This window comes from Martes martes, assembly GCF_963455335.1.
Source record: "Martes martes genome assembly, chromosome: 15".
Lineage (NCBI taxonomy): Eukaryota > Metazoa > Chordata > Mammalia > Carnivora > Mustelidae > Martes > Martes martes.
The window spans coordinates 11,855,856-11,881,235 of record NC_137903.1 but is presented as its reverse complement, the minus strand read 5'-3'; the positions used below and the strand labels follow the sequence as shown (position 1 = coordinate 11,881,235).

The window sequence follows — 25,380 nt, the reverse complement described above, 5'->3', positions numbered from 1 at the left end:
ATTTATATGTTAATTTATATGTTTAACCCTAATAATCTCTAATGTGATGGTACTTGGAGTTGGGGGCCTTTGGGAGGTGATTTTTTTTTTTTAAAGATTTTATTTATTCATTTGACAGACCGATCACAAGTAGGCAGAGAGGCAGGCAGAGAGAGAAGGGAGGAAGCAGGCTCCCTGCTGAGCAGAGAGCCGGATGCAGGGCTCGATTCCAGGATGCTGGGATCATGACCAGAGCCACTCAGGTGCCCCTGGAGGTGATTTTTTAAGTCATGAGGGCAGAGGCCTTTTCAGTGAGATTGGTCCCCATACAAAGAGACCCAGAGAGCTTCCTTTTCTCCCTTATGCCTTATGAGGTTATAGCAAGAAGCTGGTGCTGGTACTTGAACCCAGAAGGCCGCCCTCACTGGACTGAATCTGCTGGCTTCTTGACCTTGTCCATTTTCTACTTGGATTATTTGGGTTTTTTTACTGTTGTGTTTTGAGGGTTCTTTATGTATATAGCCTAGGTCTGAAACCTTTGTCAGATATGTGACTTGCAACTATTTTTCCAGTCTGTAGTTTGTCTTTTCATTCACGCTCTTAACAGGTTATGTTGAAGAGTAAAAGTTCTTAGCTTTTTTTGTTTTTTTTAAATAATCTCTGCCCCCAGCTAGGGCTCAAACTCATGATCCCAAAATCAAGAGTCACACGCTCTTCTGAGCCAGCCATGTGCCACTAAAAGTTCTTAATTTTTTAAAATCTTTTTTAAAAAAGATTTTATTTATTTATTTATTTATTTATTTATTTATTTGACAGAGAGAGAGACAGCAAAAGAGGGAACACAAGCAGGGGGAGTGGGAGGGAGAAGCAGGCTTCCCATGGATCAGGGAGCCCGTGCAGTGCTGGATCCCAGGACCCTGGGACCATGACCTAAGCTGCAGGCAGACACCCAACGGCTGAGCCACCCAGGTGCCCCTAAATTTCTTAATTTTGATGAAGTCCAGTTTATCAGGGTTTCCTTTTATGAAGCATGCTTGTAGTGTCATATCTAAGAACTCTGCCAAGCCTTCAAACCTAAAGATTTTCTCCTATACTTTTTTCTAAAACTTAAATTTTATATTTAAATCCATGATACATTTTGAGTTAACTTTTACGTAAGGTATGAGACTTAGACTGAGGGTTATTTTTTCCCCTGTGGATGTCTAGCACCATTTGTTGAAAAGGCTGTCTTTCCCTAATGAGTTGCTTTTGTACTACTGTCAAAAATCATTTGGGCAAACATGTGTGGCTCTGTTTCTGGATTCTCTGTTCTTTTCCATTAACCTATGTGTCTGTCCTGCTAATACCACAGTTTTGGTGACTGTAGCTACAGAATAAGTCTTTAAGTCGGGTAGTCTCATTCTTCCCATTTTATTTTATTTTTAAGGTTTTATTCATTTACTTGACAGGCAGAGATCATAAGTAGGCAGGGAAGCAGGCAGAGAGAGGAGAAAGCAGGCTCCCTGCTGAGCAGAGAGCCGGATGCGGGGCTCCATCCCAGGACGCTGGGATCATGACCTGAGCTGAAGGCAGAGGCTTTAACCCACTGAGCCACGCAGGCGCCCCCCTGTTTTATTTTCAAAATTGCTTTAGCAATGTCAGTTTCTTTGCGTTTCTAAGTAAATTTTAGAATAACTTTTTTTTTTTTTTTTTTTTTTTTTTTTTTTTAAAGATTTTATTTTATTTATTTGACAGAGAGAGAGATAGAATCACAAGTAGGCAGAGCAGCAGGCAGAGAGAGAGGGAGAAGCAGGCTCCCCACTGAGCAGAGAGCCCGATGTGGGGCTTGATCCCAGGACCCTGAGATCATGACCTGAGCCGAAGGCAGAGGCTTAACCCACTGAGCCACCCAGGTGCCCCTAGAATAACTTTTTGACTTCGGTATCAGAGAAGGTCTCTCTGAGGAAGTGATCTTTAAGCCGAGTTTTGAGAGTACTAGCAGGTACCAGGTCAGTTACATGGGGTAGGTAATAAATAATACCAGTATGCAGTTTTTTGAGAGAACTAATTTTAGCCCCCTCCCATTTTGTTGGGACATAAGTGACGTATAACATTGTATTAGCTTAAGGTGTACAACGTGATGATTTGATATATGTATGTATCATTAAATGAATACCACAGTTAACATCTGTAAACATAATTTTACTGCTTCCTTTAACTTGGATGTCTTTTATTTCTTTTTCTTGCCTATTTGCTCTGGCAGGACCTCCAGTACTATGTTGAGTAGGAGTGGTGAGAGTGGTCACCCTTGTATTGTTCATGATCTTAGAGGAAAAGCTTTCAACTTTTCACTGTTGAGTATGATGGTATCTGGGCCTTTCATACATAGTCTTTACTATGTTGAGGTACATTCCTTTTGTACCCAGTTTCTTGAGCGCTTTTGTCATGGAAGGATGTTGCATTTTGTCAGATGCTTTTTCTGCTTCTATCAAGATGATGATATGATTTCTATCTTACCTTCCATTAACTTAGTGTTTCAATTTTTTTGTGTATGTTGATCCATTCTTGAATACCAGGGATAAATCCCATTTGCTTATGATGTGGCTTCCTTTTAAAGTACTGTTGAATTTGGTTTGATAGCATTTTGTTGAGAACTTTTTCATCTTTATTCATTAGGGATTTTGGACTATAGTTTCCTTGTCATGTCCTCATCTGACCTTGGTACCAAGATAATGCTGGCCTGATAGAATGAGTTTGGGAGTATTCTTACCTCCTCAGTTTTTTGGATGAGTTTGAAAAGGATTGTCATTAATTCTTTTATAAATGTTTGGTAGAATGAGTGAAGCCATATGGTCTTGGACTTTTCTTTGTTGGGATTCCATCTCCTTACTTGTTACTGATCTTTTCAGATTTTCTATTTTTTTCATGATTCAGTCCTGGGAGGCCAGCCTACACGGGTTATCCCATTTCTTGGCACATAATTTTTCATAGTAGTCTCTTACGGTTCTTTATATTTTTCATATATGGGTTGTAATATCTCCTCTTTGGTTTCTAATTTTATTTATTTGAGTTCTTTCTCTCCTTGTAAGTCTAGCTAAAAGTTTGTCAATTTTATCTTTTCAAAAAATCCACACTTAGTTTTGTTGTTTTCCTATTCTCTATTTCATTTATTTCTGTTCTAATGTTTGTTATTTACTTCTCTCTGCTAACTTTGGTTTTAGTTTGTTCTTTTCTAGTTCCTGAGGTGTAACGTTAGTTAGTCTGGCATCTTTCTTGCTTTTTAATGCAGGTGCTTATTGCTATAAACTTCCCTCCCAGAACTGCTTTTGTTCCATCTCCTAAAGTTTGGTATATTGTGTTTCCATATTTGTTTGTTTCGATATGTTTTTTTTAATCTCTTATTTGATCCATTGTTTTTTTCAGAAATATGTTATTTTCCACATATTTGTGAATTTTCCAGTTTTCTTCCGATTGTTTTCTAGTTTTTTTACCACGTGGTATGAAAAGATACTTTTTGTGTTCCTAATCTTTCCACATTGTTAAGGCTTGTTTTGTAGCCTAATATATGATCCATCGTGGGTAGTGGTCTGTGTGCGCTTGAGAAGAATATGTGTTCTGCTGCTGTAGAATGAAGTGTTCCGTATATGCCTGTTAGGTCCATTTGGTCTACAGTATAGTTCAAGTCCAACGTGTCCTTACTGATTTTCTGTCTGTATGACTGACCTTTCATTGTTGAAAATGGGCTGTTGAAGTCCTCCACTATTACTTGTCTGTCGTCTTGTCTGTTTTTCTCTTCAGATCTATTAGTAGTTATTTAATATATTCAGGTGCTCTTGATGTTGGATGCATATATATATATATTTTTAATTTATTTATTTATTAGAGAGAGAGCGAGCGAGCACAGGCAGACAGAGTGGTAGGCAGAGGCAGAGGGAGAAGCAGGCTCCCCGCAGAGCAAGGAGCCCGATGTGGGACTCGATCCCAAGACGCTGGGATCATGACCTGAGCCAAAGGCAGCTGCTTAACCAACTGAGCCACCCAGGCGTCCCAGGATGCATATATTTTTAAGACTGTTATATCCTCTTATATCCTCCTCCTGAGGAGTTGACCCCTTTATCATTATGATGACCATGTCTCCTGTTAGAATTTTTGACTCAAAATCTGTTTGGTCTAAGATAACTATAGCTATGTCTTTCTCTTTGGGTTTCCATCTGTGTGGATCTCTTTCTCCACCCCTTCACCTGATCCCTCCCTGTCCTTAAATCTTGCATGAATCTCTTAGAGGCAGCGCAGTTGGGTCTTGTGTTTTCAGTCATTCAGCATCTATTGATTGGTGATGTAATCCATTTACATTTATGGTAGTTATTGGGCAAGACTTATAATGCCAACCTGCTGTTTTCTGTTTGTTCCTTTCTTTCTGTCTTCCTTTGCGAACTGACGATTTTTTTCACAGTGGTATTCCTTGATTACCTTCTCTATATCTTTTATACATTTAGTGAAGGTTTCTCCTTTGTGATTACTGATAAAATTTGGAAGTTTAGGGGTTCATAAGAGAATGGCTAAGAAAGAATTCTTGAGAAATTTTTGGTTCAAAAAGGTGACTTTATTATAGCATGGGGACAGAACTTGTGGGCAGCAAGAGCTTCCCTGGGGTTGTGAGGAGTAATGGATTATATACTTTTTCATTAGTGGGGGTTAGGGATAAGTGCAAGTCTGTAAGGAATTTGGAAGCGAGGAAGGACTTGCTTGGAAGATTGGAAGGGCTTTCAGACCTTGAGGGGCTAGCTGCTCTTAAGGTTACTTTTGGTCTTTGATACAACATAAACATTAAGGCACTAAGGCAGCCATGAGTTTCCTGAGGAAGGATGTTTCACGTATCAGTGGGCTGCAAGCTGTAAGGAGATTGGTTGATTGATGTAAAGTTTTTATTTATAAGAGAAAAACATGAGTCAGGGGACTCAAGGGAGAGGCAGAGGGAAAGGGAGAGAGAGATTCCCCACTGAGCGCGGAGCCAGATGAAAGTCTTGATCCCAGGATCCTGAGATCATGACCTGAGCCAAAGTCAGATGTTTAAGGACTGAGCCACCCACGTGCCCCAGGAGATTGAATTCAGGCGTCATTTCTCTTGCCTTTGTTTCCCTCATTAATTACCATGAGGCTTACATAAAATATAACAGTCTTCTAAGCTAACAACAGCTTAACTTCACTCACATACAAAAATTCTACCCTTTTACTACTTCCAACACATTTTATTTTATGTTTGTATGTTTTGATGTCACAATTTATATCTTTGTATATTGTGATATACTAACAAGTTATTGTAGCTATAGTTATCTTTAATACTATCTTTTATACTCTTTTAATAATATCTCTAATACTCTTTTAATACCAAAGTCCTTTGGGCTTTTTTTTTTTAGAGGGAGAAAGAACGTGTTTTGGAGGAGGGGTGTAGGGAGGTGTGGGGAGGGGCAGAAGGAGAGGGAGAGAGAGAATCTTAGGCAAGCTGCACACTCAGGGCTGAGCCTGATGCAGGACTTGATCCCACGACCCTGAGATCATGACCCAAGCTGAAATCAAGAGCTGGATGCTTAACTGACTGAGCCACCCACATGCCCCTGTGCTTTGGTCTTTATATTAGAGTATGGCATAAATGTACCAACATATTATACTATTGGGATATTTTCAATTTGACTATATACTTACCTTAATATTTTTTGTGTGTATTTTCCCGGTGGTAAATCGCACCCATTCATTTCAGCTTGAAGAGCTCCTTTCAGAATTTCTTGTTCGGTAGGTTTAGTGATGATGAATTCCCTCAGCATTTGTCTGTTTAGGAAAGTCTTTCTCTCTCCTTCATTTCTCAAGGAGAGCTTTGCCAGGTGAAGTATTCTTGGTTGGAAGTTTATTTGCCTCATTTTGAATGTGTCATTCTACTCTGGCCTGCAAGGATTCTGCGGAGAAATTTGATAGCCTCACGGGGGAGGGGGAGTCTTGTAATTGACAAGCTTTTTTCTCTTGCAGCTTTCAAGGTTTTTTGACTTTGATTTTTGACAGTTTTATTATAGTGTGTCTTTAAGAAGATCTCTGGGTTGCATTTGTTTGGGAATGTATGAGCTCAGTAAACTTGAATATCCAAATAGCTCCCCAGTTTTAGGAAGTTCTCAGCTATAGTTTTTTTTTTCTTTTCTTTTCTTTTTTTTTTTTTTTTAAAGATTTTATTTATTTATTTATTTGAGGTAGGGAGAGTGAGAACAGGAGCAGGGGAGCAGAGTCAGAGGCAGAAGCAGGCTCCCCGCCAACGTGGGGCTCCATCCCGGAACTCTGGGATCATAACCGGAGCGGAAGGCAGACGCTCAGCTGATTGAGGCACCAAGGCGCAGCCCCTACAGTTTCTGTAAATAAACTTTCTAATTCTGTTTCCCTTTCTTTTCATTTTGGGATTCTCATAAAGCATAGATTTTTTTTTTAATGGTTTCAAATAAGTTCTGACGGCTTTTTTATTCCTTTTCATTCTTGTATCTTTTATACCTTTAACTGGAAAATTTCAAATGATCTGTCTTTGATTTCACTGATTCTTTCTTCTGACGGGTCATGTGGGCTGCTGAAGCTCTCCATTGAATTCATCAGTTTAGTCACTGTATTCTCCAGCTCCAAAACATATTGTTGGTTCTTTATTCTTTTCTCTCTTTGGATTGAACTTTTCATTTTGCTCTTGTATTATTTTTCTGATTTTGTTAAATTGTATATGTCTGATCTCTTGTTGCTCTTGGAGCATCTTTAGGACAGTTATTTTGAATTGTTTGTCAGGCACTTTGTGGATCTCCCTTTTTGTGTATGTTTATGTGTGTTTTGTGTAGCCTTTTGTAGATGACTAGGCATTTGAAGAAGCAATCACCTCTTCCAAAGTTTATGGAAAGATATTTGACATGGTAACATGCTGGAGTGTGCTGTGGTAGAGGGTGCAGTGTGTGAAGGTGTGTGCCCATCCTGGGTTAGGGATGGGGCCAGTGTAGTATCTTGTCTACTTAGAGAGTTAGGATCCACATCAACAGCAGTATGATCATCGGTGAGATCTGTGGATGGTTTGCCATGGGAGTATGGGCTGTTGGGGAACTCAGCCGTGCTTCAGGTCCATTGGCCAGAGATTAGGGCAGGTGGTAGCAGTGGCCTAAGCCAATGATATGCCCATGCTTGGTTTTGGGGGCTGGCTGCAGGTCCCGATGTGGTGGTAGGGGCCAGCTGCAGACATAGGCAGTGGTGACAGTCAGAGCCAGGAGCAGTGTCCAGGACCACCTTTAGGCAAATAGTCAGTTCAGGGCCCCTGGCTGTTGGTGTCTAGAACTGTAACTGCTGTGGCTAGCCACACGCATATGCGTGGTGATAGAGGTTGGTCACGGGAGTTGGGGCTGACAGCACACAGGTCAGTGAAAGGAATCGGGCAGATCCAGACCTATAAGCAATTTTGGTGGCCTTAGCTGTCAACATGCATTTATGGGACTCCTGGGGTAGCTGCAGGCACTCACAGCCATGCAGGCAAGGGGTGGGAGTCAGGGTTGGATCCGAGCCTGTGGGGACAGCAAGCTGTGGGAGCCTTGGTCGTTGGCATGTGGTTGTGTAGCTGCAGAGGTGAGCCTTGTGCATGTGCACAGCAGTGGATGCTGGTGATGAGAAATATTTTCTTACATGTCTTGTAGGTGTTTTTTGTTGTTGTTGAAACTGGGCATTTTAGATAATATATGGTAATAAATCTGAATAATTACCTCTTGGATCCCCTTCTCCCTCCTGGCTTTTTATTAAAAGCAATAGAGAAAACAGTTGGAAATTTTCAGAGTAAAACAGATGAGTTTTGTCTGAAAATTACCACCTGTTTTCTCTATTGTTTTCCATAACACTCTGGGGCATAAACTGTCCTATAGACTAATCCATCGAATTTGGGATCGTTCCGAGAATTCGGTCCTGGTGTTAGTGTTTGACACTCATTCTGATCCAGGAGGGCTCCTCCCAGCGGTCTCTGGTTTTCTCCTGCAAACTAGCCGACTTACATTTTAGCCTGTGTCATCCTGGATCGATGAACCTTCTTCCAACTGCCTTTCCCCACAGCCTCTGCTGTTTTATACAGATGCCTCAGACCTGAATGTCTCTATGCTCTGTTGCTGGGAAGGGATTAAGAGTTACTTGTTTTATAGCCTATTCCTCCCCTCAGAGAAAATCTCCCAGCCAGGGTTCTGCAGCCGAGAGTGGGGACAACTGTATACTTCTCTGTGAGGGATACCCCTACTTTCGGAGTTGAGCACTTGTAGGAGAGTCAGTCTGTGATCTTGACCTGCCTTTCCTGTCGTGGAACCACCATGTACAAACCTGGACAAGTGAGATCGGAGCCTCAGTATTCCCAGCAGACTTGAAGCCAAGGTAGAGTTTCTCTTCCATGAGTGGGAGCCGAGTGGAGGAAGGGCGTCCCTTACCTCTTGACTGCACTTGCCTGGAACTTGGCTTCAGGAACAGGTGGCTGGGGCAGGGTCATAAATACTGATATAAATGCTTGCCTTTCCTGAGGAAGACAGCCCCTGAGCTGGGAGCTGGAGTGAGCCAGAGCCTGTGTTCTTGGCAGCCCTAGTCTGAGTTGATTGTCTGCCTCTCTGAGCCGGCAGGCTGGAGAGAGGGAATGATCTTGGTTCACATGCCACAGACTCTCACTTTTCTTACCAAATTTTTATAGATTTTTTCTCATGTACATGTTTCTTCATCTGCTGTACACTGTTAGAGCCATTTCTAGGAGTTTTACAGGTTGGGTTTTAAAATTATTATTTCCCCAGTTTTACTGGGAAGTGTGTCCATGTAGTTCATTGCACTGTCGTGCCCAAGGTCAGACTCTGTTTCATTGAATTTTCTCTTTTCTTTTCTGTTTTTAATTGCATCAAATTCTGCTTTTTATTATTTCTTTGCTTCTGCTTGCTTTGTGTTCACTTGTTCTTTTTGTAGTTTCTTGAGGTAAGATTTTACTTTGATCAGACTTTTTGTCTTTTCTAACATACGCATTGTATTGCTGTACATTTTTGTTAGCGCTCTGTAGCTTGTGTTCCACAAATTTTGGTATGTTGTATTTAGTTTACATTTTTATTCAGCTCATTATATTTTGAGATTTCTCTTGAGAATCCCTCATTGGCCCATGGATTGGTTAGAAGTTTGTTTGTCTTTCCATCCCTTTACCCTCCTGCATTCATGACTTGTCTTACATATTTCCTCACATGCGTTTCTGTTTTGGTAAGACAGTGTTTGCTAGTTATTTTTTCAGCTGTGAAACATAAGTTGAAGATTTGAGTAAACAGAAAGTTTATGGTATTTACCCATGTATCTCTGTTTACCATGTTCTTTCTTCCTTCTCGATATTTCCACATTCCTTTCTTGTTTTATTTCTGTTTAGAGAATTTCCTGTAGCCTTTCCTTAGGGTAGGTCTGCTGGTCAAAAATCATCTTTGCTTTCTTTCATCTGATAATGTCTTGAGTTTCCTTTTATCCTTCAAGTATATTTTTGCTGCATGTAGAATTTTGGGTTGACATTTTTTTTCCCCCAGCACTTGAGAAATACTGTGCCGCTTGCTTCTGGCCTTCATATTCTGATGAAAACTCTACTCTAATTCACATTATTTTTCATGTATAAGCAAGGTGTCATTTTTTTTTCCTCTGACTTTTTTTTTTTCTTTAAGTTTTGTTTGCGTAATCTCTGCACTACACGTGAGGCCAGAACTCATGCTCCCGAGATCAAGAATCTCATGCTCTTCTGGCTGAGTTAGCCAGGTGCCCCAATCTTTGTGGTCTTTTAAGACATTTTCATTCTCAAAAGTTGAATGATGATGTCTCTTGGTGTGGATTTCTTTGGATGTTTCATGCTGGACATCATTCAGGTTCTTGACTCTGTAGGTTTATGTCTCCGACCAGTTTGTGGAGTTTTTGGCCATTACTCTTTCGTTTCTCACTAAAACATTCTCCTTTCAGGACAGCAGTGACACCACTGTTAGATCTTTTGTGATAGTCCCACAACTTCCTGATTTTCAGTTTTTTCCTGTCTTTTCTCGTCTTTGCTTTTTAGATGCACTACTTATCATTAAGTCATGAAGTTTAGTGTCCCCTCCATTCTGCAGGCGAGCCCATCCGCTGATTTTCTATTTCAGTTATTGCTTCACTTTTAAAGTTATTTTCACTTTTAAAATTTACATTTGATGTTTCAGTTAAATCTCTATTTTAAAAAAATACCATTTACTTTTTCTCTTCCTACAAATTCTTTGAGACTTTTTATTTTTTCATATTTTTCAAGTGTGTTCACAGTGCTTGCTTAACCATTTTTATCATAGTTGCATTAAAATCTTTTTCAGGTTATTCTAACATCTCTGTCATCTCAGTGTTGCTATCTACTGACTGTCTTTTTTTCATTTAGATTCAGATCTTTAGTGTGGGTATGATGAGTGAATTTTTATTGAAACCTTAACATTTTTTTAAAAAAGATATTTGTTTATTTGACAGAGAGAGATCACAAGTAGGCAGAGAGGCAGGCAAAGAGAGAGAGAGGGAAGCAGGCTCCCTGCTGAGCAGAGAGCCTGATGCGGGACTCGATCCCAGGAGCCTGAGATCTGACCTGAGCCAGCTTAACCCACTGAGCCACCCAGGCGCCCGAAACCTTAACATTTTTGTATTGTTTGGGAGTCTGGATCTTCTTTAAACATTCTGTTTTAGCAGCTTTTATTCACTGACACCTCTCCAGCAGAAGAAGGGGGTCACTCTCTGGCTACTTCCAGGTGGGGGCAGAAGTCCACATTTCTCACTCAACCTCTTCTAACACTAAGGCGGGTAGGGGAGGCTCCTTCTTACTGCTCAACAGGATAGTTCTCCTTCCCCCTAAATCTCCACTGTTACTCCCCAGCTAGAAAGTGCTAGTATGTCATGTTACTGCTCTGCATGGCCTCTTCTGATACCAGGGGAGGAGGAGGTGGCCTTGTTACCACTGGGCAGTGGTGAACATCCCAACTCTACACTAAGCCTCCTCTGAGCACCCGAGGGGAAACAGGGAGGGGTGCCTCATTGCTGCTGGGTGGAAATTGAAGTCCAGGCTGCCTATGTGATCTCCACTGAGACTGTGGATGGGGTCTCATTGCCACCCACAGGGATGTAGTCCCCACTTGCTACTTGATTTTTTTTTTTTTTTTGACACCATCCTGGCCAGGGAGGAGGGCTGTGGGTGCCCTGTGACAAATTTGCAAAGGTGAAAGTCTAGGCTCTTCATTCAGCTTTTGCTTGAAGGGGTGCCTGACTGGATTAGAGCAGGTAGGCTTAACTTACATTAGTAGCCCATACTGGATGTCCTTAGTGGGACCTGATTAAATAAATCAAGTCTCTAAAATAAACTAAGAAGGGAAATCAGTTATAGAACTATACCTAGTGAAGAGGTCTAGTGTTTTAGTAAGAATTTTGTCAATGATAGAGTTAACTATGATATTCTATACTTTAAGGACATTATAAATTCTGCATTGATTTTATACTGTTTCTCAACTGTATATAAATCATGTTGGGTTATTCATGTTAATAATGTTTTTAATAAGTAAAGCAAATTTATAACTGACTTATTGTTACTCTGGTTTTTAGGAGGTCAGAATTGTTTCTTAGAAAGGCAGTATAGGCTGCTTTTCTGCATATTCCAACTTCACAAATTCTTAATTCTGGGCATAATGTTTTTCACTTTGAAATCTTTTATTTGATTTGTTTTCTGGAGTTAATGGCATTTTAAAACTTCAAATACGTGTTACTTTTGTGTTTATGTAGAACTTGAGTTAATAGGTTATTTTGTTTATAGAAATCCTTTTAAAATTGAGCTTTCTCAGTGTTTTACAATGATATAAAGAAATATAACTAAGGCAAACCATAAGAGACTCTTAAGTATAAGAAACAAACTGAGGGTTGCTGGAGGGGAGGTGGGTGGGGAACGGGGATAACTGGGTGATGGGCATTAAGGAGGGCACATGATGTAATGAGCACTGGTGTTATATGCAACTGATGAATCACTGAATTCTACCCCTGAAACTAATAACACACTATATGTTAACTAAATTGAATTTAAATAAAACGTTTTTTAAAAAGGAATATAACTAGGTCACATGCTTTATGTATGAATGATGATTATCATCTTATCTTCGCAGATTTTGAAGGATATAGCCAATCGATACCATATGATGAGAGGTTCCAAAATACATTATGTTCCAGGCTGGGATTGTCATGGGTTACCCATTGAAATAAAAGTATTGTCAGAACTTGGTGGAAAAGCTCAGAATCTTTCAGCTGTGGAAATTAGAGAGAAAGGTAAGTAGTAAATAATCTCTGTTTCTGTTTTGAAATGATTATTCTTAAATGCTGGTTCCTTGGAAAAGCCATGGCTTAATCAAAGAGACATTCTGTTGTTTTTTGTTTTTGCTTTTTTGGCTCTAATGGGATTTATTAGAAACCAGGTATTGTCACAGAAAATTCAGATCCTGTTTAATTGACTTCTGTGAGAACTTATGTTCAGAGACTGAAGGAAAAGTTTGGGAATATTTCCAAGTCCATTTTTCAGTTCCTTGATCTTCATATTTGTGAAATTATTATTATGCTCAATGTTTTTACTTACTTTCCTGGCTGGAACTTGTCCTATTTTGAGTACTAGACTAAAAGTCAATTCTAAAATACATATATATATTTTTAAAATTAATCTTATTTAATCCTTCAGTAGATTGGGTCAGGGAGGAATTTTATGTTCTAAAACTATTATATACTTAGATGTTATTGTGAAGATTTTTTTACTTCACTGTAGAATGTCTTAGTATTGGCTTAAGCTAGATGTACTGATTACTTTTTCTGTGTGTAATGAAATAATCATTCTCTTAATCTTAAATTAAGAAATATGAGAATAATTTTTCCAGTTTATTTTTTTCTAAATGTAAGGTCATTATATAAAATTGGGAAAATATTTTTGAAATTCTAATGAATTTTAGAATTTGTTTTAGTTATCTTCTGAACACCTCTAACTTTCAAAATAATTTTCCTATTAAATACATTTTATGGTATACACACTGTGTACAATACCTCCATTCAGAGACCTACATACTAAACCATGTTTAAGAGTTTGAATTTATTGGTTTTAAAATACTTTTCTCTCTTAATTGTTTTTTTTTAGCTAGATCATTTGCTGAAGCAGCAATTAAGAAACAGAGATCAGCATTTATTCGTTGGGGAATAATGGCAGATTGGAATAATTGCTACTATACATTTGATAGAAAATATGAGGCCAAACAGTTGAGAGTTTTCTACCAAATGTATGAGAAGGTAATGAAGTATTCTTTTTCCTCTGAGTATGTTAAATTATGTGTTATAAAATTCCAGCTTTCATATAATATTATTTGTTTTTTATAGGGCTTGATTTATCGATCTTACAAACCTGTGTTTTGGTCTCCCTCATCGAGGTATGTATGTGTTTTTAGTAGTTAAAGTGGAGACTTTTGTGAGTCCCTCAAGTATTTATGTCTAATATTCTTAAACCTTAGGACTGCGTTAGCTGAAGCAGAACTTGAGTATAATCCTGAGCATGTCAGTCGTGCGATATATGTAAAATTCCCTCTCCTGAAACCTTCTCCCCAGTTGGTGTCTCTCATAGGTAAGATTTATTGTTGCTTGCGTTTGTTAAAGTTACAGAATTGTAACATTTGCTAGCATATTTGCAATTTTATTTTCACAGATGGTTCATCTCCTGTTAGTTTTTTAATCTGGACCACCCAGCCTTGGACAATTCCAGCCAATCAAGCTGTTTGTTATATGCCAGACGCAAAGTAAGTATATCACTGTATTTTTTGTTTTATCCACAAATAGGATCGATTCCATCATTAGCATTATTTTGGATTTATTTCATCTCATCGTTCTGTTAAAATTTAGTGAGTTATAACTTAGTTGTGATGTTCATAGATTTTAATAAGTTTTAAATGATTCCATTGAAGGGGCGCCATTGAAGGGGTGGTTCAGTGGGTTAAGCCTCTGCCTTCGGCTCAGGTCATGATCCCAGGGTCCTGGGATCGAACCCTGCATCCGGCTCTCTGCTCAGCAGGGAGCCTGCTTCCTCCCCTCTCTCTGCCTGCCCCTCTGCCTACTTGTGATCTCTCTCTCTCTGTCAAATGAATAAATAAAATCTTAAAAAAAAAAAATGGTTCCATTGAAGACATCATTTCCAGCTTTTTTGAGAAGCGAAACAAATATGGGGCGTCTGGGTGGCTGAGTCGGTTAAACGCCTGCCTTCAGTTCGGGTCACGATCCCAGAGTCCTAGGATTGAGCCCCACATTGGTTTCCCTGCTCAGCGGGGAGTCTGTTTCTCTCTCTGCCTCTCCACCCCCGCCCTATCCAGGCTTGTGCTGTCTTGCTCACTCTCTCAAATAAAGATCTTGAAAAGAAAAGAAAAGAAAAATGAAACAAATGTAACAGATGAAGTTCTTTGAAAGTAGTGCTTTTTTGATCATGAAATTTGTTTTTCCAAAATGGTGTAAAACATTTAAAAATATTATCTGTGGCCTTTCTTTTTTCATTATTAGTAATTTTCTCTTAAAATTTTATTTTAGGTATGCTGTTGTGAAATGTTCCAAATCTGGAGATCTGTACATACTCGCTGCAGATAAAGTAACACCTGTTGCTTCTGCTTTGGAAACAACATTTGAGGTTATTTCAACATTTTCAGGTAAAGGTGTATAGGTATTCTGACCAACACAATTATCAGTATATCCATTTGATTTGAGTTTACTACTTTGCTGAATATTTTGCATTGTGAATCAAAACAGATATAGCCTCTACCTTTCTAAAATATATTTTATGTTGATTATAGTAAAGGAAAATACATATTAAACATGATAGGAGTATAGAAAATATGAACACTGACAGAAGCACAACAGTATTTCTGGCAAATATCCAATTAAAATTAGGTAAATGTCATTTGAACAATGTAGAATATACAAATATCCTTTTAAAATTTTATTCAAAATTAAATCACTAAAAGTTAACCTTTATCTGATTTAATCAAAAGTACAAGGAAGGAAATAAATATATTTTTTTGGTATATAATTTTAATGAGGAAACTTAGTAAATTCTGAGAATTATTCTAAAGATACACTTCTATCAGAAGAATCCTTAGTCTATAATTTGGGACTTCTAAAGTATTGACTGGTTTTGAAATATAATTATTAAAATAGGGAAATTTAAAATCACTTTTGATCTTTAGGGATCATACATCTTTGAGTTTCTTGAGTTTCTTACTAAAAAAAAAAAAAAATCACAGGGCACCTGGGTGGCTCAGTTGGTTAAGTGTCCAACTCTTGGTTTCGGCTCATGTCTTGATCTCAGGGGTGTGAGATCGAGCCCTGAGTCAAGCTCCATATTCAGCTCAGAGTCTGCTTGAGATTCTCTCTTCCTCTACCTCTCCTCTTTCTGCTTGTGCTCTCTCTCTTTCTCTAAAATAAATAAATACACGTTAAAAAACTACGAGTAGAATGAGTAGAGACACCCCAAAAATGGAAGGATTGCCTAGCTAAATTGAGAAGCCCTCTAAATATATCATTTCAGATACAAGCCAGTTAGAAGGTTAAGTAATCTTAACAAATGTAAAAAGGGTTTTATGTCAAAAACAGGAAAGAAGCTACAAAATGTTTGATATTTAATACTATTTGGTCCTTATTGGTACAATAAGTAGGTTAGAGGATCTAGTATATTCTTTATTCCAAACCCCTTCCTACCCCTTTTTCAAGCGCAGAAGGTATTATAGACTTCATTGACAAGTCAGATGTTGTAGAAGCTGAAAGGCATTCTCACAAGGTTTTTGAGAGTGGTCAGGTAAAATTTTGAGATCACCTTTCTGGATTGGGTAATTGTTTCAGATTATTACTGTCAGAGAATCATTAGGTTGCCATTTTGAGCCACTGCATTTCAGAGGAGTAGATACACTTCTCATCTGTAGCAAAATAAATTGGTGACAGTTAGCTTATTACTTATTAAGTAGTAGGAATTTTGAGCAGCTAAAGTGGAATAATTTGTGTAGAATAGATTTGTCTTTCTAGAAAGATACAAATTGTTTTTTATTGATCACTCAGAGTTCTTTTTTTTTTTTTTAAGATTTTATTTATTCATTGTCAGAGAGAGAGTGCGCAAGCAGGGGGGAGCAGCAGGCGGAGGGAGAAGCAGGCTCCCTGCTGAGCAAGGAGCCCGATGTGGGACTCAATTCTAGGACCCTGGGATCATGACCTGAGCTGAAGGCAGATGCTTAACCAACTGAGCCACCCAGGTGTCCCTATCATTAAGAGATCTTTGTTGGGAGGTGAGGGAGAGTATTAAGTGGTAGATACACTAAGTATAGGGATAAAGGACAGTTAATACATGAAATTTACTTCACCCTGACCCTTTAATTCCCATACTAAAAATCCATGAAAAGTACAACGTAGGGTCATAGGGACTGACCTTACTTATGAATCTAATTTAGAGAAGGTAATCAGTGAAAACGAAACAGTAGATTTCTCTAAAAATCAGTGTTGACAGTTTTTTTCTTTAACACATTATGAATTATCTTGGAAAAAATGCATCCTGAAGCATTCAAGTTTTTTCCTAGTAACTCAGGTATTTGAATTAGAAGAAATAAAGTGCCAAGTCATCCAAGTCAACCAGCGAGAAGAGCTTGTGATTTTTTTCAGAAAAGGGAGTTACCTGTTATCAGTTATAAGGGATTGTTAGTTTTTCTCAAGACTTTTACTCATTGTGCTATTTTAACCAAAATGAAATCAGCAACAGAATTATCTATGAAATGTCAAAGTTACAAGATTTTTGTTGTTCTAGTGATATTGAATGGGTTACTTTTTATTGCTCTACAGCTGGAAAAGAGGATTATAAAAGTGGAGACATTCCTCTATGAGGACAGATTTTTTTTTAAAGTTAATATTATTTAGTTTGGAAAAATGAGGGATTATTTGTGGGGAAGGTCTTAGGAGTAAAGGGGCCATTGGCATTTCTTTAATTATTGAAGAGTAGATATGATTCACACTTACTTAGTACATGTTGGTAAATGTATAGGTAGAGCCAGGTAATCTTTTTGAAGTTTAGAGACTTATTTATTTATGTTATTTTTACAATATGTGTAAGAAATTTATAGAACCCAAGTCAAGAAGTAGTAAAGGTGGGAAACATTACTAATGGTGTAGAAAAACTGATGGATGATGGGTATGATACATGATTAGAGGTGCTGGAGTTAGATGGAACATTCGAGTCATACTTGCCCTGGAAGTTGATTTCAGTCACTTATTAGCCATGTAACCTCAGGCAAATTGCCTACATTTTCTTGTTTTCTGATTTATAAATGCAGATAATCTTAGGTGTTTTGTGGTAGTATGAAGATGAAGTTAGAATTTATGTTGAGTCCAGTATACCCCGGGTACCTAGTGACTGCTAGGTATTATTTATTATCTCTTACCTTTTTAGGGTAACATGAAAAATAACAATAAAGAGTTCCCACAGAGATAGTGTTAGAACCTACTGGTCATTGATCTCTTGATCTACAACTTCTTTGTCCTTATGTTCCAAAAGCCGTATGTAATTTAGAGAAAATTAGAGAAATCTTCTTGGGCCCATTTGAGTTATCTGTTACAACAGTTGCTAATATTTTAAATCATTTACTGTGTGGCAGGTATTGTGCTAAGGGCCCAACATACGTAAAATGCTTTACCTCAGTTTATCCTCATGGCAACCCTCTGAGGGAGGAATTGTAATTATCCACATATTACAGACTCCTAAAGGTCCCAGTACAAGTAAAAGGGGAAGTAGACGGTTGAGCCCAGTCTCCTTCCCGATCCTGCACCTTTCACTTCCTGTTCTGTTGCTCCTGTTGAAGAGGGAGCAGGTTGTCATGTAAAGTCTTAATTATGGTTTTCTTTCCCCACAGGTGTAGATTTGGAAAATGGTACTTGTGCTCATCCTTTAATTCCCGATAAAGACTCTCCTCTTTTACCTGCAAATCATGTGACCATGACAAAAGGAACAGGGTTGGTTCACACAGCCCCAGCTCATGGTATGGAAGATTACAGTGTGGCTTCTCAGCACAACCTGCCCACGGTACTTTGCCTCTTTTTTTCCTTTTTAAATACTGCTTTTGTAGAATTAAGGGAGTAAGTCCTAACTAGCATCTTTATTTCTTGGTGATAAGCCATCATTTTTGTTACAATTAAGTTGTGACGTGCTTAGGTTTGTTCAGTCCTCTAATGTCTCATTAATTCATACTAGTTGAGAAAGATTTTCCTAACACAAAGTCAGCACAAAGTTAGAATTGAAAAATACATATTAAGCAGGGACAGTTTTTTTCTTTCAAAATACTAATTCATATAGACAAATTACTTTTAGTTCCTGAAAAATGGCAAATAGGTTTTACTAGTTGAAAAGAATAGTTTGGTTTTTATTTTTTAAACTAAACAGACTTTTTTTTTTTTTTTAAGATTTTTTATTTATTTATTTGACAGAGAGAGAGAGAGATCACAAGTAGGCAGAGCAGCAGGTAGAGGGAGAGGGAGAAGCAGGCTCCCTGCTGAGCAGAGAGCCCGATGCGGGGCTTGATCCCAGGACCCTGAGATCATGACCTGAGCTGAAGGCAGACACTTAACCGGCTGAGCCACCCAGGCACCCCTAAATAGACATTTCTAAATTTATGTTATACATGCCAATTACGAAGTTTTCCCATTTAGTTAAGGATGCATCCCAAAGTCAGCGTGATGTATGTACATTTCCATTGATCTGGAAATTAATAAAGACTGAGTTAAAGGTATTTTTAGTATATTTTACTTTTTCAAAATTTATCTTATTTTCCTTCACGACAAGTGTATTCAAAATGTTAAAAATAATCTGGTAATCACACTACTGGGTATTTACCCCTCAAAATACAAAAACACATGAGTGAGATCATACGGTATTTGTCTTTCTCTGACTGACTGACTTCATTGAACATGGCATTCTCCAGCTCCATCCATGTTGTTGCAAATGACAAGATTGCATTCTTAATTATGGCTAAATAATATTCCCGTGGTGTGTGTGTGTGTGTGTGTGTGTGTGTACACTATATCTTCTTTATCCATTCATCGATTGATGGGCATTTGGGCTGCTTCCGTAGTTTGGCTATTGTAAATAATGCTGTAGTAAACATGGGTGCATTTATTCCTTTGAATTCATGTGTTGTTGAGTTTTGTAAGTTCTTTATATATTTTAGATACTAAACCTCTATGAGATATGTCCTTTGCACCCATTCCGTAGTTTGCCCTTTAGTCTTGTTGATTGTTTCTTCAATGTGCAGAAACTTATTTTGATATAGTCCCAGTAGTTTGTTTTTGCTTTCATTTTGGGAGACATATCTAGAAAAATGTTGCTATGGCCAAAGTCAGAGACATTATTGCCTATGCTCTCCTCAAAGAGTATTGTGGTTTCAGGTCTTACATTTAGGTCTTGTTTTTCTTTTCCAAGATTGCTTTGGCTGTTTGCGGTCTTTTGTGGTTCCATACAAATTTTAATGTTGTTTATTCTAATTCTGTGAAAGATGCTGTTGATATTTTGATAGAGATTGCATTAAATCTGTAGATTGCTTTGCATAGTATAGACATTTTAACAATATTTGTTCTTCCAACCCATGAGCATAGAATGTCTTTCCATTTCTTTATGTCATATTGAATTTCTTTCATCAGTGCTTTATAGTTTTCAGAGTACAGGTCTTTCACCTCTTTGGTTAAGTTTATTCCTAGATAGTTTATTGTTTTGGGTATAATTGTAAATGGGATTGTTTTCTTAATTTCACTTTCTGCTGCTTCATTATTAGTGTATGCGCATGCAGCAGATTTTTGTACCTTGACTTTGTATCCTATGACTTTACTGAACTCATTTATCAGTTCCAGTAGTTTCTTGGCGGAGTCTTTAAGGGTTTTTTTTTTTAATATATAATATCATGTCATCTGCAAATAATGAGAGTTCTACTTCTTACCAGTTTGGATGCCTTTTATTTCTTTATGTTGTCTAATTGCTGAGAATAGGACTTTGGATAAAAGTGGTGAGAGTGGACATCCTTGTCTTGTCCTGACCTTAGGGGAAAAGTTCTCAGTTGTTCCCAGTTGAGTATGATGTTGGCTCTGGGTTTTTCATATAAGGACTTTATTGAGATATATTCCCTCTAAACCTACTTTGCAGGGAGTTGGGTTTTTTCTTTTTTTTTCCCATCATGAATGGATGTTGTACTTTGTCAAATACTTTATCTGCCTCTGTTGAAATGAGCATTTTTTTTAATCCTTTCTCTTTTTGATATGATATATCACAATGATTGTTTTGCAAATATTGAGCCACACTTGCATCAGGGACTAAATCTCAAGTGATTGTGGTTTCTAATTTTTTTAATGTATTGTTTGCTAATATTTTATTGAGGGTTTTTTAAAAATTAAACTTGTGGTATGGAATGACTGGGTGGCTCAGTTGGTTAAGCGTCTGCCTTTGGCTAAGGTCATGATCCCAAGCTCCTGGAATCAAGTCCTGCATCAGGCTCCTCGCTCAGTGGGGAGCCTGCTTCTTCCTCTGCCTGCCACTCCCTGTGCTTGTTCTTTCTCTCTCTCTCGACAAATAAAACCTTTAAAAAATTAAAAAATAAAATAAATAAACGTGTGGTATATGTTTTAATAAGACCTTTTGCCTTTTGTGATATAAATGTATAAATCCACAGATTTTTATTAACTGCATAAGTACCACCCAGATTTTCAATGTAGTGAAAGACAATACTGAGATGTTTTATATATATTGTTTTGCTGGGGATGGTCATAAGATAAAATTTTTGGTACTTTAATTGTTGAAAATAACCCTTTGTAGGATTGTTTAGTGGATGAAGATGGAGTTTTCACAGATGTTGCAGGCCCTGAACTTCAAAACAAGGCTGTCCTTGAAGAGGGAACAGATGTGGGTGAGTGTCATGTATGTTGTTATCATAAATATGTATTTTCTGAAAAGAAGCCAGCAGCAGCCTTTGCTGGCTGTTCTTCCATCATACACTTTCATTAGAAACAAAAATCTAAAGTTGTATTTTATTTTGCCACATGGTTTAAAACGGAGGTTGGGACTTTGTCATCTTTTGCTTTGAACTGCTCTGTGTGGTTAAGCAAAGCAGGACAGTCAACACGGAGTGATATTATTTTAGGGCTATAGCGGTGTTAGTTTTCTGGAAGGATAAAATCAAGCTTGAGGCTAGATGTTGACTGTGTATCAGACACTACTGTTTTGTAACCCTTGTAAATCACTAAGCCCATGTTAGCATTGCTTATGTGTTATGATTGTAGGGGTCCTCCAGCCTTGTCTTGGCTTTCTGACTTTTTATAATTATGGATCCAAGGACCAGGTACTGTGAAGACTTTTCTTTGCCCACACTAAGACCAAGGCTAATTAAACATGGTATATTACTTGCCTAGGACTACTGTTACAAATTATCATATATTTAATAGCTTGAAACAACAGAAATTTACTCTCATGGTTCTAGAGGCTAGAAGTCTGAAATCAGTGTTTTGCCAGAGCCATGCTCCCTCTCAGTGTTCAGTGGAAGAATACTTCCTTGTCTCTTCCTAGCTTCTGGTGGCTTCTGGTAATCCTTGGCATTCCTTGCTTTATAGCTGTATCACTCTAATCTTTGCCCCCATTGTCACATGTCCTTTGCTCTTGTGTGTCTCTGTGTATCCTCCTCTCTTATTAGGCCACTAGTCATTGAATTTAGGGCCCACTCGAAACCAGTATGACCTCACCTTAACTTGATAACATCTGCAAAGACCCTGTTTCCAATATGATCACATTCACAAGTGCTAGGAGTTAAGACATGTATTGGGAGGATAAAATTTAGTTCACTATAGCTGGTTTCTTCTGGATTTTTTGGAGACCATTTTAAGATTCATGGTATGAAAGACTATAACTATGAATTTCAAATGTGGAATTTTAGATATTATCCTATTTATCTTTCCTTTGCAGTGAAAAGCACAGAAATGGCTTAATTTTGAGTCTCAGTAAGGTTTTATAGTCTCTTCTTTTTTTGCCAGGAGATTCCTAGATTATACTTGTTAGCTGGTAAGTGGCTACTCTTACCGACTGGCACTTACTGGTCCACGTTTAGTACTCCTGGGAATTAGAGAGGAGAATTTTCGTAGTCCTTTTCAATTATGTCTAATGTAAATTGTTACTGATTTTTTTCAAGTTATAAAGATGCTTCAGGCTTCAAAGCATTTGTTGAAAGAGGAGAAATTGGTACACAGCTATCCCTATGACTGGAGGACTAAGAAACCAGTGGTTATTCGTGCCAGCAAGCAGTGGTTTGTAAATATCACGGATATCAAGGCCACAGCCAAGGTATAAGAGATCCTGTTGTGAGTGTTGGGTTCTTACTCCTTCAGTGTTAAAAAGTTGCATGTGAGGTTGAGGTAGGGTTTTGGGAAAGGGAGGGATTGCCACTATTATGATTTGGTGATTTGGTTTCATTAAAGTACAGTTTTAGAAGGATCTTGGATTTCTGTTCCTTCATCATACATATGTGGCGTAAAGGGGTTAAGGGACTTGTCTAAATTTCCTGCCCTGTATAGTGAGAGTAGTATAGAATTAGGACAGAACTGAGTTTAAGAGGTCGTTTAACCTCTTATAACCTCAGTATCCTCATCTGTATGGAGTTGATAATAATGCCTACCTCGTGGGGTAAGTGAATAAAACTCCAGGACAGTGTCTGGCACATAGTAAACATTCGGTAAAACTCTCTAAATAGAAACCCTGTGCTTCCATAAGTTTGAAATTGCAATCCATTTGAAAAATTGTTGCTTTGAATTAACAAATACTTTACAATGGGTATTCTAAATATTAATATGTATTTGAGCTCTTTCATTCACTATAAATATATGTGTGTGTGTTGTAAACAATTCTATTGAATGAAAGAGCTCAAATATCTATTTGTTAATCAGGCTGATAATGAAGATATTTTTCATCTTTCTTCTTAATGTAGAACCGCAATGAATTGGTTTATTGGTTGGCCTGGCAATTTGAAGCTGTGCAAGCAATATACATTTTCAGTATTTGTATAGAGTGGGCAACTGTGATATGGACTGATTTTTGTTTGTTCTTTTGCATCCTGTGAAGCTTGTTTTCCTTAGTTGTAGATGTTAAGATTAATAACTTCCAGCTCTGCACAGATTTTTTTTTTATTGAGGAACATCTACGTTTGATGCAGTAAGCTGGAGCCGAGTATTTGTTGGTGGTGGTTTTTTTAAATTGTCCTTTGTAGACAATTTTCAGTTCCTCTTTGTGGAAATAAAATAATGTATTCCATGTTTCTACTACCCAAATTCAACATTAATCAACTTTAAGCCAATTTTATTTTTATCTTTGCCCCTCCTACCATCCCTACCTTTTACTCCTTACCCACTGGATTATTTTGAAGCAAATTTCAGGCCTTATGTCTTCCATAAATATTTCAGCATGTGTATCTGAAATGTAAGGACTATTTAAATGTAATTCCAATGCCACTGTTACCATTTTATAAAAGTAATAGTTACTGCTTAACAAAATCAAATATACAGTCTATTCATTTTTTTGGATTTTTAAAGCAAGTCTTTTTTTTTTTTTAAGATTTTATTTATTTACTTGACAGACAGAGATCACAAGTAGGCAGAGAGGCAGGCAGAGAGAGAGAGGGAGAAGCAGTCTCCCTGCTGAGCAGAGAGCCCGATGTGGGGCTCGATCCCAGGACCCTGGGATCATAACCCGAGCCAAAGGCAGAGGCTTTAACCTACTGAGCCACCCAGGTGCCTCCTAAAGCAAGTCTTAATCAAAATGAATTGCAGATGTTGCCATTCTGCCAGTAGGTGGTGCTACAAAGGGTTTTTGGGGGAGATTTTTGTTTGTTTGTTTTGTTTAAGATTTATTTATTTATTTGAGAGAGGGGGATGGGAGGTGGGCAGAGAGAGGGAGTGAGCAGTGGGGAGGCGCAGAGGGAGAGAAAGTTTTGTGCAAACTCCCCTTTGAGTGCAGAGCTGGACTGGGGGCTTGATCTCAAGACTGAGATCATGATTGGAGCCGAAATCAGAAACCAACAGTCCAACTTTAAACCAACTTTGCCAACAAGGCGCCCCCAGGGGGAGGATTTCTTGTAGTTGAGGTTAAGTGAGGAAAATGTTTAAATCACTCTGGAAATAGAAAAATGCTTTAATTAGTGGATAGAGAGATTCTGAAAAATGAAGTTAATGTATTTTGGCCTTTCCAGAGAGTAATACTGGACATTTTCCTATACAATTCATCTTTTGGTAATTGACAAATGAAATAAAAAACAACTTTTTGTGGGGCTGGAGGTAGGAGGAGTTCTTGAGAGAGAGTAAGTAAATAGGAAGTAACTGTGAGTTTGAGAGTGTTTTCTGTGTTATAAACCATACTATATGAAATTAAATTCTATTGTAATCCTTGTTTATTAACCTAAAACAGTAGCTTGTTTTTTAAGTACTTAAAAATTATCATTGAAATCAAGCTTGAATGGATTTTAACTACAGTTTAATGAGTTTAATGCTTCTGCTAACCTTCTTATTGCCAGTTTTGATCTAGGGTGCTTGGAAGTTAGTATATGGTTTCTTGTCACATCCTCTCATAGTGAAGTCTGCTCTAGATGTTATTTATTAGATCCTTCATGGCCCTGTTTAAACTTTGTTTCATTTGGTCTAAAATCTGTAGTTTTTTAGTTTAGCTTTTTGGACATGGGGAGGGAGACATGTGAATTAACATCCAAAATAAAGAACCATTAGGATAAATCATGGCAATTCTGGAAAATTTGTTCTGCTTACTCTCACTGGATTTGATTTGTGAATCAATTGCAGGAATTGTTAAAAAAAGTGAAATTTATTCCTGGATCAGCACTGAATGCCATGGTTGAAACGATGGACAGACGGCCATATTGGTGTATATCAAGGCAAAGAGTTTGGGGTGTTCCAATCCCTGTGTTTCATCACAAGACAAAAGATGAATTCTTGATCAACAGGTAGACTTCTTTCTACATATTTTTAGCATTTTAAAGTGAGCTGTGTTTTCTTCAAAAGTAGAAAAATGGACTGTTGAGAATTGATACATGTTAAATCACATACTCAGTCTTGTTGACGGGAGTAAAATATAATTTCAAGAAGACGCTTTCATGTGGTTGATATTTTAACAACTATACTTTTTCAATATGGATACTTAGAAGCAGAGCCTCTGATACTTTTTCCATGGAATTCATTGTTTCTCTGTGCCTATAGCATTGTGCTAGAATCAGGTGTCAGGAATCCAAAGATGGACAGCGTTCAGGAGGGGCTCCCGGTATGCAGTTTTTCTTT

General features: G+C 37.9%; 1 protein-coding gene across 1 annotated transcript in view; it reads left to right on the top strand.

The window, feature by feature from the left end:
- The window catches only part of IARS2 (isoleucyl-tRNA synthetase 2, mitochondrial), a 59,584-nt gene that overhangs the window by 2,600 nt on the left and 31,604 nt on the right, over positions 1 to 25,380 (top strand). Inside the window, exons 3-12 of the mRNA XM_080824366.1 lie at positions 12,144 to 12,303; positions 13,154 to 13,302; positions 13,390 to 13,439; positions 13,521 to 13,630; positions 13,712 to 13,802; positions 14,581 to 14,696; positions 17,934 to 18,103; positions 20,876 to 20,966; positions 22,239 to 22,390; positions 24,889 to 25,049. Coding sequence (XP_080680492.1) covers positions 12,144 to 12,303; positions 13,154 to 13,302; positions 13,390 to 13,439; positions 13,521 to 13,630; positions 13,712 to 13,802; positions 14,581 to 14,696; positions 17,934 to 18,103; positions 20,876 to 20,966; positions 22,239 to 22,390; positions 24,889 to 25,049 — 1,250 coding nt within the window. The remainder of the gene's footprint in view (positions 1 to 12,143; positions 12,304 to 13,153; positions 13,303 to 13,389; positions 13,440 to 13,520; positions 13,631 to 13,711; positions 13,803 to 14,580; positions 14,697 to 17,933; positions 18,104 to 20,875; positions 20,967 to 22,238; positions 22,391 to 24,888; positions 25,050 to 25,380) is intronic.